General features: G+C 38.4%; 1 protein-coding gene across 26 annotated transcripts in view; it reads right to left on the bottom strand.

Moving 5' to 3' along the window:
* The window catches only part of MGA (MAX dimerization protein MGA), a 166,794-nt gene that overhangs the window by 51,610 nt on the left and 101,869 nt on the right, over positions 1-13,315 (bottom strand). For all 26 annotated transcript variants that reach the window (XM_032343365.1, XM_032343362.1, XM_032343381.1 and 23 more), the window contains exons 3-5: positions 11,721-12,669; positions 10,888-10,966; positions 10,678-10,773 (exon numbers count right to left, since the gene is read on the bottom strand). In XM_032343365.1, coding sequence (XP_032199256.1) covers positions 10,678-10,773; positions 10,888-10,966; positions 11,721-12,669 — 1,124 coding nt within the window. The remainder of the gene's footprint in view (positions 1-10,677; positions 10,774-10,887; positions 10,967-11,720; positions 12,670-13,315) is intronic.

Genomic DNA, 13,315 nt, shown 5'->3' with positions numbered 1-13,315 from the left:
TGGACCATTTATTTTCACCACCGTACATTACTCCAGATTATGAATATATAGTACTACCCAATTTATTCACGATTCCCCTACAGATGAGAATTAGGTTGTTTTCTAACTTTTTTTAATTTTATTTTTTGAGTACACACAACATTAAAATACCATTAACTATATTCTTTACACTGTACCTTGCATCCCTGTGACTTACTCATCCCTTAACTGAAAGCCTGTAACTACTCCCAGCTCCCTTCACCCATTTTCCTACTTTTAACAATTACAAGCAATGCACCCATGTAATTATTCACTGTGTACAAGAAAGTGTATCACAGGGAACCTGGGTGGCTCAGTCCCTAAGCATCTGCCTTTGGCTCAGATCATGATCCCAGGGTCTTGGGATCAAGCCCCACATCCAGGAATACTATGCAGTATGTGCATCCATCCTGCTCAGCGGGAAGCCTGCTTCTCCTTCTCCCACTCCCCCTCCTGGTGTTCTCTCCCTGACAAATAAATAAATATAATCTTTAAAAAAAAAATGTGTATCACAGAGATGATGTATAAGAGCTTCTCTAGTGCATTTAGCTTTTCCTTGTAGCATTTAACCAGGAATGGAATTGCTATATAACAGGGCATATTCATCTTTCATGTATTGGATTGTGAGTGCTCAACATACTTGTGGCTGTCCAAAATATTTGAACACCCTTTCCCTAGCTTTTACTAGCTGTTACTTTTCTCCATTATAACCCCAACCTCTTCAAGGTAGGTACTGGGAAAAAATCACTTTCTACCTTCCCTTGCAATTTATGTGCAGACATGTAACACAGGTTTTGCTGATCAACTGTACCATGAAAGACTTCAATTTGGGCAAGAGTACCATGAAGGGATACTTTGCAGAACTGTGTGAATGAGGGTGATGGTGTTTGGCCAAGTAAAGAATTTTTAGAGGCAGAAGTAACCAAGGTCCTAGCTGTATGCATAGTGTGCAGTGTCCCTACTGAAAATGGTGGTGCTTGTCCAATGTTGTGGGACTGCTTATATGCGCATTCAGTCAAAGTAATGTGGGCATTTTTCCCTACTGCACAGTCCCAGAGTGTGTTTTTCTGGCATTTTGTGTTTTGTGTGTTTTCAAGAGATTGTGTAAGTCATCTGATACTCTTTAATAAATTTATCTTCTAGGGACGCCTGGGTGGCTCAGTTGGTTAAGCAGCTGCCTTCGGCTCAGGTCATGATCCCAGCGTCCTGGGATCGAGTCCTACATCAGGCTCCTTGCTCAGCAGGGAGCCTGCTTCTCCCTCTGCCTCTGCCTGCCATTCTGTCTGCCTGTGCTCGCTCTCTCCCTCTCTCTCTGATAAATAAATAAAATCTTTAAAAAAAAAAATTATCTTCTATGTCATCTGTACAGTCTGATATTTACTACTAAAAAGGTTAATGATACACTTAGTTATTCTGAATACTTCTTGTGTAATGGCACATAAAATGATAATTAGGGGTGCCTGGGTGGCTCAGTCAGTTAAGTGTCTGCCTTCAGCTTGGGTCATGATCCCAGGGTTCTAGGATCAAGTCCTGCCACCTCCTGTCCCATCAGGCTCCCTGCTCAGTAGGCAACCTGCCTCTCCCTCTCCCTCTGCTGTACCCCCTGCTTGTACTTGTGCTCTGTCAAAGAAATAAACATCTTTTTTTAAAAGGTAATTATACAACAAACTGGGATAAACCTGAGGCTGCTTTTCGCTAGAGGCAACCAGCTCTACAGTTATTAATTACCCTTTGTCAAGCTTGGCCATTCTGAGGAGATCACTATCTCAAGAGCCTATTATTGTCACACATCATGGATAACCATGTGCAACAATGCACTAATTGGGAGTCTGCACTAAATAATGCCAAATTACTCTCAATTTATACTCCCTCCAGTAGTGCATAAGAGCTCTTGCTGATCCAATTTCTTTTCAATATTTGATGTCACCTGTTCCAATCTTTTGCTTTAAATTTATATCCTATTATTCTTGAATTTATATTTTTCTGTTACTAATGACCATCATCTACTTTGTATTCACTCATCTGTGAATTACTAGCTTCAAATTATTGTGCAGTAAAGTGTTTAACTTAAATTTTAACAAAACTGAAGCCAAAAGGAGTTCAAAGTATTAAGTATTCTATTAATAGCTATCAGAAATCTTAGGTACAGGTTTTTAATAAAAGGCTTACATAATACTCATCGCCTGAAAGGTGAAGGCATTAGACAGATTATGAGCCACAAACTCTTATGGCTAATTTGTATATCCACCACAGAGAACTTACCTTAACAAAGGAGATCACTGAATCACTATGCTATTTTAGTACGTTAAGCCCAGTTATTTATTTTTTTTTTTTTTAAGATCTTATTTATTTATTTGACAGAGAACACAAGTAGGCAGAGAGGCAGGCAGAGACAGAGAGAGAGAGAGAGAGAAGCAGGCTCTGCACTGAGCAGAGAGCCCGATGCGGGGCTCGATCCCGGGACCCTGGGATCATGACCTGGGCTGAAGGCAAAGGCTTTAATCCGCTGAGCCACCCAGGCGCCCCAAGCCCAGTTCTTTAAATATTGTATCTTATTATTTCTTTTTTTTAAAGAATTTTATTTATTTGACAGAGATCACAAGTAGGCAGAGAGGCAGGCAGAGAGAGAGAAGGAAGCAGGCTCCCCGCTGAGCAGAGAGCCCTATGTGGGGCTCGATCCCAGGAACCTGGGATCATGACCTGAGCTGAAGGCAGAGGCTTTAACCCACTGAGCCACCCAGGTGCCCCTGTATCTTATTTTTATTTTATTTAAGTACATGGTATGATTCCTATTAACATCAATAAAACATTCTTTCCAGGGGCACCTCTCAGGCTTAGTATGTTGAATATGCAACTCCTGATCCGGGGGTTATGAGCTCAATCTCCACACTGGGTCTAGAGATTGCTTAAAAATAAAATAAGATTTGGTGGTGGGTTTTTTTGGTTTTTTTGTTGTTGTTGTTTTTAAGATTTTATTACTTCTTTGAGAGAGACAGAGAGAGAGAGAACATGAACAGGTGGAAGGCAGAGGGACAAGCAGATTTCCCACTGAGTGGGGAGTCCCAAACAGTGCTCAATCCCAGGACTATGAGTTCATACCTGACCTAAAGTCAGACACTTAACCGACTGAGCCACCCACGTGCCCCGATTTGAGAGAGTGAGAGGGCATGCACATGAGCAGGGGGAGGGACAGAGGAAGAGAAAGAACCCTCAATCAGACACTCCCCCACCCTACAAGTGTGAAGCATGACACAAAGCTTGATCCCAGGACCCTGAGGATCATGACCTAAACAAAAACCAAGACTCTGCTTCTTCTTTTTTTTTTTTTTTTTTAAGACTTTATTTATTTATTTGACAGAGATCACAAGTAGGCAGAGGCAGGCAGAGAGGGGGGTGGGGGAAGCAGACTCCCTGCTGAGCAGAGAGCCCCATGAGGGGCTCCATTCCAGGACCCTGAAATCATGACCTGAGCTGAAGGCAGAGGCTTAACCCACTGAGCCACCCGGCACCCCAAGACTAGGCTTCTTAACTGAGCCACAAGACACCCCAGAAATAAAATCTTTTAAGCAATTATTCTTTCCTCATGTTTCCAGTCAATCAGGGGAAAATAAGACTGGGAGTCAAAACAACTGGTTTCTAATCGTGTGCTTGGGCTAAATTTCTCTTGGCTTTCGCTTCCTCATCAGTAAAATAAATCGACTACAATGAGTTTTATGTTTTAAGAATTTATTGCACCTTCTTTGTGAAATACTCTGTAATACAGATGGTAATAGAGATAAAAGACATTCCCCAGACCTCAAGGGGCTTTAATGCTATTTTCCCAACTGACTCATCAGTAGTTACAATGGTGTAAGTAAGTCCCAAGAGAGGTAACCAAGAAGAAATAATACTTGAAAAGCCCAAGGGAATGTGGTGAAATTTTTACTGAGTCTGTAATTCTTAAGTTAGAATAAGTAAAATTAACTAAGAAAGGTGGGAAGGGACAGCAGAGTGGAACCACAAAGTAAAATACTCAGAAATTCAAGTAAGAACTGAATCCTAAACACAGGATAAAGTAAGATACTCTAATTCTTTGAGAAGAGAAAAATACTATTATTATTGACCCAAAATTGCCAAAATAGCTGCCTACATAGATGGTAAAAATAAAGGAATTAAGTTGATAAAAAAAAGCACCCATACACAGACCTGCAAACTCTAGACCCCACACAATCAAATTTAGAGACTGTTTTTTCTATTTTCTTGTCTGTGTTTACTTCTATTTTAAACTTCCACTTTCCTCCAAAAGTGAAAGCAAGTTCTAAAAACAAGATGAAATTTATTTTAAATATACCTATCAATTTTTTAAAGCCATAAAAGTAGAAGTCAATGGCACATAGACAATGTTCAAAGTAATTCCCAATTTAGCTTCTCTGTACCATTGTGAAATGTTTGCCCTGCAAGAAAATCCCCTATTTAGCACATACATGAGACCTAGACTTAATTAGTTTCCTATAAATGAGATTAACTTGTACAGAAGATAGCTAAATAATTCACAGAAAGCATATCCCCCCCAAAAAATAAAATCCTTTCCACTAGGACAGTTTAAACTGAACTACATTCCTAAATGCGTTGGCCTTTTCACCAGATTAGGAACTACTTCCTAAAAACATATTATTGCACCATTACAAAAAAAAGACTCCTAAATTCAGATTCAAATGAAGAATCACATAAGATCATAAACCATAATTAAAAAAAAAAAATGCCTGGGATGCCTGGGTGGTTCAGCTGGTTAAGTGTCATCTGACTCTTGACTTCAGCTCAGTTATGATCTCAGGGTCTTCAGACTCAGCCCCCAATAGGCTCCACACTAGGCATGGAGTCTGCTTGAGATTCTCTCTCCCCATTTCCTTCTACCTTCCTGCCCCCTGCTTGTGCGCACGTGCTCACTTACACATGTTCATCCACTTCTCTCTCTAAAAAATAAACATTTTAAAAACTGTCTACCCCAACTAAACACACTAAAATATAAAGCACCCAACAAAACACACTCAAGAGGAATAAACTCCTATATAACTAACCAGCATAAAAGAGCAAATCTACATAAAAAAGAAAAGCTCCAGTTGTCAATTTAACAACACTCAGTATTTTTTAACTAAAATTCAGTCACAGAGCTCTAAAGAGATTGCCATAAAGGTACTTAACATTGTAACTGACAGAAGTTCATAGTGATATAATAAATAAATAAATAGGTTGCAACAACATCAACATGGATGGCCCTTTAGAGTACAACGTGAAGCAATGTAAGTCAATCAGATAAAGACAAATACCATTCCTTTTCACTCATATGTGGAATTTAAGAAACAAATGAACAACGGGAAAAAAGGGGAGAAACAAATGAAGAAACAGACTCTTAATTATAGAGAACAAACTGATGGTCACTAGAGGGGAGAAGGGGGACAGGAGAAATAGGGGACGGGGATTAGGATGTGTACTTGTGATGAGCAATGGGTAATGTATGGAACTAGTAAATCACTGTACTGTACACCTGAAACTAATATAACTGTATGTTAACTAAAAGGCATTAAAATAAAAACTCTTTAAAAATTGGGGAAAAAAGAAATCTCTGCTGTAGAGGAATTCCAATTAATTTATGCTCATTTCTACCTCATATTCCACAAGAAAGTAGAGCTTAACTTCCCACTAAGTATGGACTACCCAGTGACTTCCTTCTAAGAAGTACAGCATGGAAAGGTCAGTGATTGTTGATAAAATGTACCCTTGATACAATGGGATGAAAATGGCACTCCCTCTCTGTGATCTTCCTCTCATGAACATATAACCACAATCTAACCATGAGAAAAACAACAGATGAAACTCAACTGAAAGACATTCCACAAAATATTTGACCAGTACTCCTCAGAATTGTCAAGGTCATTAAAAATTTTTAAATCTGAGCAACTGTCCCAGCCAAGAGGATCCTAAGAAGACATGACTACTAAATTGATTTCCTAGATGGAATCCTGAAATAAAAAAAAATAAGGGAATCTGATTAAAGTATGGACCTCAGTTAATATTGATATACCAATATTGTCTAATTGTAACAAATATTCTATACTAATGTTAGATGTATTTAATAATAAGGGAAACGGAATGAAGAGTATATGGGAACTCTGTTATGTTCCCAATTTTACTACAAACCTAAAACTTAACTAAAATAGAAAAAAAATTTAGGGTGCCTGGGTGGCTCAATCATTAGGCACCTGCCTTCAGCTCAGATCATGATCCTGGTCAGGGTCCTGGGGTAGAGCCTCACATTTGGCACCCTGCTCAGTGGGACTCTGCTTCTTCCTCTCCCTCTGTACCTCCCTCCACTCTTGTGAGCACACATGCTTGCGTGTACGCTCGCTCTCTCTCTAAAATAAATTAAATATTTTTAAAAATGTTTTAATTAACATAGAATTGACTTGGTAGCAGTGAAGTAGAAATGCTTGTATAAAAATACCTTTAAAGTTCAAAACCAGATGGTAATTTCTAGGTTGACAGGAAATACATCAATTTGGATGTAGTACCTCCAAGTTAGTACATAGGATAGTACAGGAGACAGAAAAAATATAGTCCTGTGGAAAACAACATTAAGATTCTTATTTTAGGAGTGCCTGGGTGGCTCAGTGGGTTAAAGCCTCTGTCTTCAGCTCAGATCCCAGGACCCTGGGATCAAGCCTCACATCGGGCTCTCTGCTCAGCAGGGAGCCTGCTTCCTCCCTCTCTCTGCCTGCCTCTCTGCCTACCTGCAATCTCTGTCTGTCATATAAATAAATAAATAAAATCTTTTAAAAAATTTTTAAAAGATTATTTAATTTTAACAATAAGACAACCACCACCAATAAAAACACTTCCTCAGGCTTAACACTTCTTCCAGAACTTCAGAGCAAGCTCAAAAATCTTAGTAAGTTTTTCAAGTTTCCAGCACAAAAAGATGTGGTTTTTTTTTGTTTGTTTGTTTTTAAAGATTTTATTTATTTGACAGAGAGAGACACAACGAAAGAGGGAACACAAGCAGGGAAGTGTGAGAGGGAGAAGCAGGCTTCCTGCTGAGCAGGGAGCCTGATGCGGGGCTCAATCCCAGGACCCTAGGACCATGACCTAAGCTGAAGGCAGATGCTTAACGACTGAGCCACCCAGGTGCCCACAAAAAGATTTTTAAATGTTTATATTCTAAAGAATAGTGAAACTCCACAGTTAACAGAAAGGGAAAGAAATGACATTACTGAAGTAAAATTTAACAAGTTCTTTAAATCACCAATTTTTAGAGAGGGACCTTAAAGGAACATGTGATTGGCTCAATCCCAGTTACAAATACTTAGCCAATGTAACTCATTTTTCTGAAATTCTAAGTCTTAAGAAACAAAGGTTGAGGAGTGGAGGGATATCTGCCAAAACAAAATAGAAAAATCCAAAACAGATCTCTACCTCACACTTTATGAACAGCACCACATGAATTACAGATTTAACTGTTTTTTTAAAAAAATAGGGACACCTGGGAGGCTGTCAGTTAAGCATATGCTTTTTGTTCAGGTCATGATCCCAGGGTCCTAGAATCAAGTCCTGCATCCGGCTCCTTGCTCAGCGGAGTGCCTGCTTCCCCTGTCCCTCTGTCACTTCCCCTGCTTGTGCTCTCTCTCTCTCTGTCTCTGACAAATAAATAAAACATAGATAGATAGATAGATAGATAGATAGATAGATAAAACAAGACTATATAGGGCAGCTGGATGGCTCAGTTGGTTGAGTGTCCAACTCTTAATTTCAGCCCAGGTCATGATGGTGCAGTCCTGGGACTGAGCCCCCGTCTGACTCCATGCTCAACGCAGTCTGCTCGTCCTGCTCCCTGTTTCTACCCCCACTTGCACTCTCTCAAATAATAAAAATCTTTTCGAAAAATAAAATAATAGGGGCACCTGGGTGGCTCAGTCATTAAGCATCTGGCTTTAGCTCAGGTCATGATCCCAGAGACCTGGGATCAAGCCTCACATTGGGCTCCCTGCTCTACAGGAAGCCTGCAAAATTTCCCTTTCCCACTCCCCCTGCTTGTGTTCCCTCTCTTGCTATGTCTCTGTCAAATAAATAAATAAAATCTTAAAATAATAATAAAACTACGTAAGAATACAGTTGAATTAATTTTAAACAACATGATGATTAAATAAAAACTTATATATGACACCTAATGCAGAATCTGTACAGCAGGTGAACACTGATGGCTCACCCACATTTTGTTTGGCTCAGTGTTTAACACTTTGCCCAAAAAACTTAGAAGTTGAGCATCATTACATAAAAATGCTGACTTCAGTTTCTACTGAACAATGAGAATTTCTGAAAATACTATGCCAATCCTCCCATATGACAATAATCCACAACTATGACTGCCCCTTTAGAAGAGGCACCTGTGTTCCAGCCTGCCAGAGTCCAACCTTGTACACGAAATCAGGCTAATTTCATTTGCTTACCTGCTTAGTTTCTAGGAGCATTTGACTTTGAACCCCAACTACACAGAGGAAAATACCAGATTTGCCTACAATGTATGTAGGGGAAGGAAAAAACACACTTAAACCTTAACCAGCGAGGAAGTAATAGGCAACCAAACCATAACGAAAAGACCAGCAGAGAGCATGGAATATATTTACCTCTAGAACTAAGACTGAAACAAGGGTAAGGATTAGGCTGCAAGATATTTATACATTGTTGGAGTACATAACTACCAAAATAGGAAAGTAGGAGGGAGGAAAAAAGATAAAGGAAAAGTTAACTGATAGAGGTTAAGAGAATACTATTTAAATAAAATAGCAGAAATGAAAGCTGACAGTAAGCGATAATAAATGTTATTTACCATTAAGACTATGATGTGACTGTAACTGTCCCATTACAAACCACAGTACCCCTCTAAGATCACAGTGTCAGACAAGCAGCCTCTTATTAAAGCAAAAGTTCAAGTATTACTAGCTGACTTAGATACTGAATGGTCATCTTACACATCATTTTATTAGCATATAATGCTTAGGTTCTTATATAAATGATCCATTATATAATGTAAATCAGCTCAACAATCCCTTGGCCGGGGTGGGGGGTGGAGGGGGGCTGACTAATAGCAAAAACTCAAACTACTCCAAAAGGTAGTTGGGGCACCTGGGTGGCTCAGTGGGTTAAAGCCTCTGCCTTTGGCTCAGGTCATGATCTCAGGGTCCTGAGATCAAGCCCCACATCAGGCTCTCTGCTCAGCAGGGAGCCTGCTGCTTTACCTACTTGTGATCTCTCCCTCTCTCTGTCAAATAAATAAATAAAATCTTAAAAAAAAAAAAAAGGGGGCTCTCTGCTCAGCAGGGAGCCTGCTTCCTCCTCTCTCTCTCTGCCTGCCTCTCTGCCTACTTGTGATCTCTCTCTGTCAAATAAATAAATAAAATCTTTAAAAAAAAAAAAAAAAAGGTACACCTAAAATCAAACACAAGAAACTAAAAATTGGAGCACAGTTTACAATATCTCATTTACAACAAGTGGGAAAGTCAGTAGTTGCTATGATGGTAATAAATATAGAGCAAGTCCTCCTCGTCTGCAAGGGATATGTTTTAAGACCCGTAGTGGGTACATTCTAAGACCCTCAGTGGATGCCTGAAACCACCTGGTACCAAACCATGACGCACACACACACAGACACACACACGATGTTTTTTCCTAGACATACGCACTTATGATAAAGTTTAATTTATAAATTATAAATTTATAAATTAAAGAAAACAATAACAAATAGAGTAATTTGAAGAATACACTGTAATAACAGTTATGGAATATGGTCTTTCTCTCTCAAAGTATCTTATTACACTGTTCTCGCCATTCTTCTTGTGATAATGTGAGATGATAAAATGAATTGAGGTGAATGATGTAGGTACTGTGACATAGTGTTAGGCTACTACTGACCTTCTGACCATACGTCAGAGGGAGGATCATCTGCTTCCATTAAGTGAAACCACAGAAAGACTGCACATTTGGGGGAGGCAGGGGGTAGGACTAATATAGATTTCAATATTAAAATAGAGGATTAAGCAACATAATCAAAGCCAAAGATAATTTATTACAACAAAACAGATATAATAATGAAAATTTTAACTGACATCCCAAGCAATACATGAAATACACAAAATATGCTGACAGCCACACAATAAGGAAAGTATTCTATTTACAGACTTACATATTACTAAGTATATAAAATAATAAGTAGGGCCCCCCCCCAAAAAAACATACAAAAACAAAAGCAACTAAAACTTAAAAATGATAAACAGGGAAGAAAATACTGGGTTTTAAGACAGAAGAAACACCAATTTCTTATTATGACACGGTTTTTAAATGCATAAGATATTATGCTTCACAGAGACAGTATCTTCAGAGTTGGGAAGGTTTTTCTTAGGATAAAAAAAAAAACTAGAGAAGCTTTCAAATTAAGAGGAAGAATAAGAGAAAAAAACACAAGTTGAGAGGGGCACTAAAAGAAATGAAATCAGGGATGGGGGGAAAGGAAGAAAAACAAAAAATGGGTAAGAACAAGAGGGAAGGGAAAGAAGAGGGAAAAGAGAAAATGAGAGAAAAAAGAGAACAAAATTAAAAATTGGTTTGCATATATGTATTTTTAAATATTACCTTCTTGAAGACCAGGATGTATCACCTGCTTATGCCGCAAGGCCTTCAAGTCTTCTATCAGTTCCTTTTCCAGCTGGGAAATTCTTGCTCTGCAACCTACTCAGAAAACAATGACAAAATAAGCTGCTGTACACTACAGAAAAAGAAACATTGCATCTTTCCCTTCTAGAGCCAAATCACAAATCTCTCTCCTTTTAAACTATATAATACCTGGGTCGTTTGTGGTTGATGCCTGAAGACTACAGGGTTCTTCGGCTGTCCCATCAACTGCATGAATGTCAAGAGCTTCCTATATATAAAAAAAGGAAAAAGTTCTTATCACTCCTAGAAGTTTAAATGTAAACAAGGAATCTTTTCTTTTCTGATACTTTTGATATTTTCTCAATGTTCTACATTAACAGAGTTTCAAATATGAAGGAAAAAAAAGAAAAAAAATCTGAACAGGAACATATGCTGATCAAACTGTTTATGCCAATTTACATACTGATATAGCCTATGTAAAGAAAGCTTACTCAGCAATTAACAAAGAGACAGAAGACCAGCTAAAGAGAATTCAACCTCTCTGTAGCCAATTTAGAAATGCCAGGCTTCTATAAAAAAAAAAAATAAAATAATGCAGCTAAAGAGCTGCAGTAAAATAAAGAAACTATCCATGTGTGAGACAACAGAATTTTTAAAACAATATTAGTTCTCCAGTGGTACTCTGCTACTATTGATGAAAACCAGAGGATGGGATATACTGAAACAGTCAATTTTTCATGTATGTATGCCTTTTTAGAGTCTATAATAATGTAAGTTCCAGTAACAATCAGTTCGACAATCGTGAACTGAAATCAAAGCAGACATTTAAGTCCATTCCAACAAAATACCTTAAGTGGTGCCTGTTAATTAAACCATTTTGGAGACACTCCCCTCCCTACACACACAAACCTTCACATAACAGGTGCATTCAAAAAACAAAATTCTAAGTTAGTTATCAACCTGTATACAATTTGAGAATCACTATCTGACCTCCAAAGAAATGCTGAAAATTATAATCTTACCTTTGATTCAAAGGAAACAAAGAGAACACCATCCACGTCTTCCAGATCAGGCTTCACATCTGGAAAGTTACTCCCAGGACCCAAAGGAGCGCTCTTTGTAGAAGTTAAAGATTTTCCTGTGCTTTTAGGTGGTCGCCCTGCCTTAGAGAGTTTCAATTTTCGTGGTCTTCCTCTTTTTCCAGGGATATTTGAAGGGGCATTCTGATTAGCATTCACAACCTTGGAGGCTGTTGAAATCTTAAGCACAGTTGTTCTCCTTCTGCCCAAGTCTTCTTTTGCTAAAAATGGGTCCCCAGCTGAACTCTTCGAACTGTCAAGTATTCTTTCTGTGTTAATGCTGTCAGAAAGCTCAGGATATTTCCACTGAGGCTCTTTAAGTAAGGGGTATTTCTGTACCACTCTGAGATCTGGTGAATGTTTTCTAAGACCATTGTCTGATTCCTTGCCTAAGCAGAAGCCAGTCTCATCAGTATTTTCAATGTACGTGGGCAAATAGTCTAATTCTGTCAATACAGAAGACTTATCCTTTCGAGATGTGGAAAGCATGTTATCAGGGAGCTCAGAAATCTTCACTGTGCTTTTGGTCACAGCACAGGGTTCCAGATAGACTACTGGCATCTTTCCAGCGTCTAACTTGAACATTTTAGCTTGAGCAACACCTGATGGGCTATTTGGTAGCCATTTAGAAGACGGATGGTCAGCTTCTAGGTTATCAACTTTATTGTGCCTCTTTAGCTGTTTCTCTAGTATAGGATCATCATCACTGTTTGAGTATACATCTGTTTCCTCATCTGTCTCTTCCTGTTTTATAGTTACCCCTTCCGGGCACTCAGCAAGTTCATATTCATAATCATCTACAGGCTCCTCTTTAATAACCACATCGAAGTTTCCATTCGGGTCTAATGGTGACACTACATGGGGACCGTCTTCAAAATTGTTGGCAACAAGACTGAAGAGACAGGGGAGGGAGGTTAAAAGGGCAAAATTAAGACTCAAGAGAAAAAACGAAAGTCTGTTGGAAACCAAGTGACACATCAAATTTCATGAGCCATTCTCCAAAAAACAATGTATAACTTAGTGAAGTTCTCCAAAGCAGTTAGCAAAGTTCTCAAAAGCAGTTTGTCAACATCACACTTTTACCCTTTCCATCAATTTCTCAGAAACTATACAGGATAAAAAGTAAGATTTTAACGAGTAACTTTATCACAAATTTAAAAATGTAGCACTTATTTACTAATGGTATTTTTCAAATAAACTCAATTTTGAAAGTCAGTTGACACTGACCCAAATTCAAACTCAAGAACTAATTGGCCCACCAATTAAAAGCAAAAGCAAACAAATGTCCATTACAACTAAGAATTGCAATAAACATCAGGAAAGGACTTTCAAACTGCCTGATCTGTTTTAACTGAGATAAAATTCATATAATGTAAGACATAACTGGCTGGCTCAAATGGTAGAGCATATGACTCTTTATCTTGGGGTTGTAAATTCAAGCCTGATGTGGGTAGAAATTACTTAAAAATATTTTTAAAAAATATAAAACATAACATTTAAAAAATTTTTAAATGTACAAGCCAGTAGTTTTTTGGTAT

This window comes from Mustela erminea, chromosome 5 (genome assembly GCF_009829155.1).
Source record: "Mustela erminea isolate mMusErm1 chromosome 5, mMusErm1.Pri, whole genome shotgun sequence".
NCBI classification, from domain to species: domain Eukaryota; kingdom Metazoa; phylum Chordata; class Mammalia; order Carnivora; family Mustelidae; genus Mustela; species Mustela erminea.
Note: the sequence above shows the minus strand (reverse complement) of the source record. Positions and strands in the feature narration are given on the sequence as shown.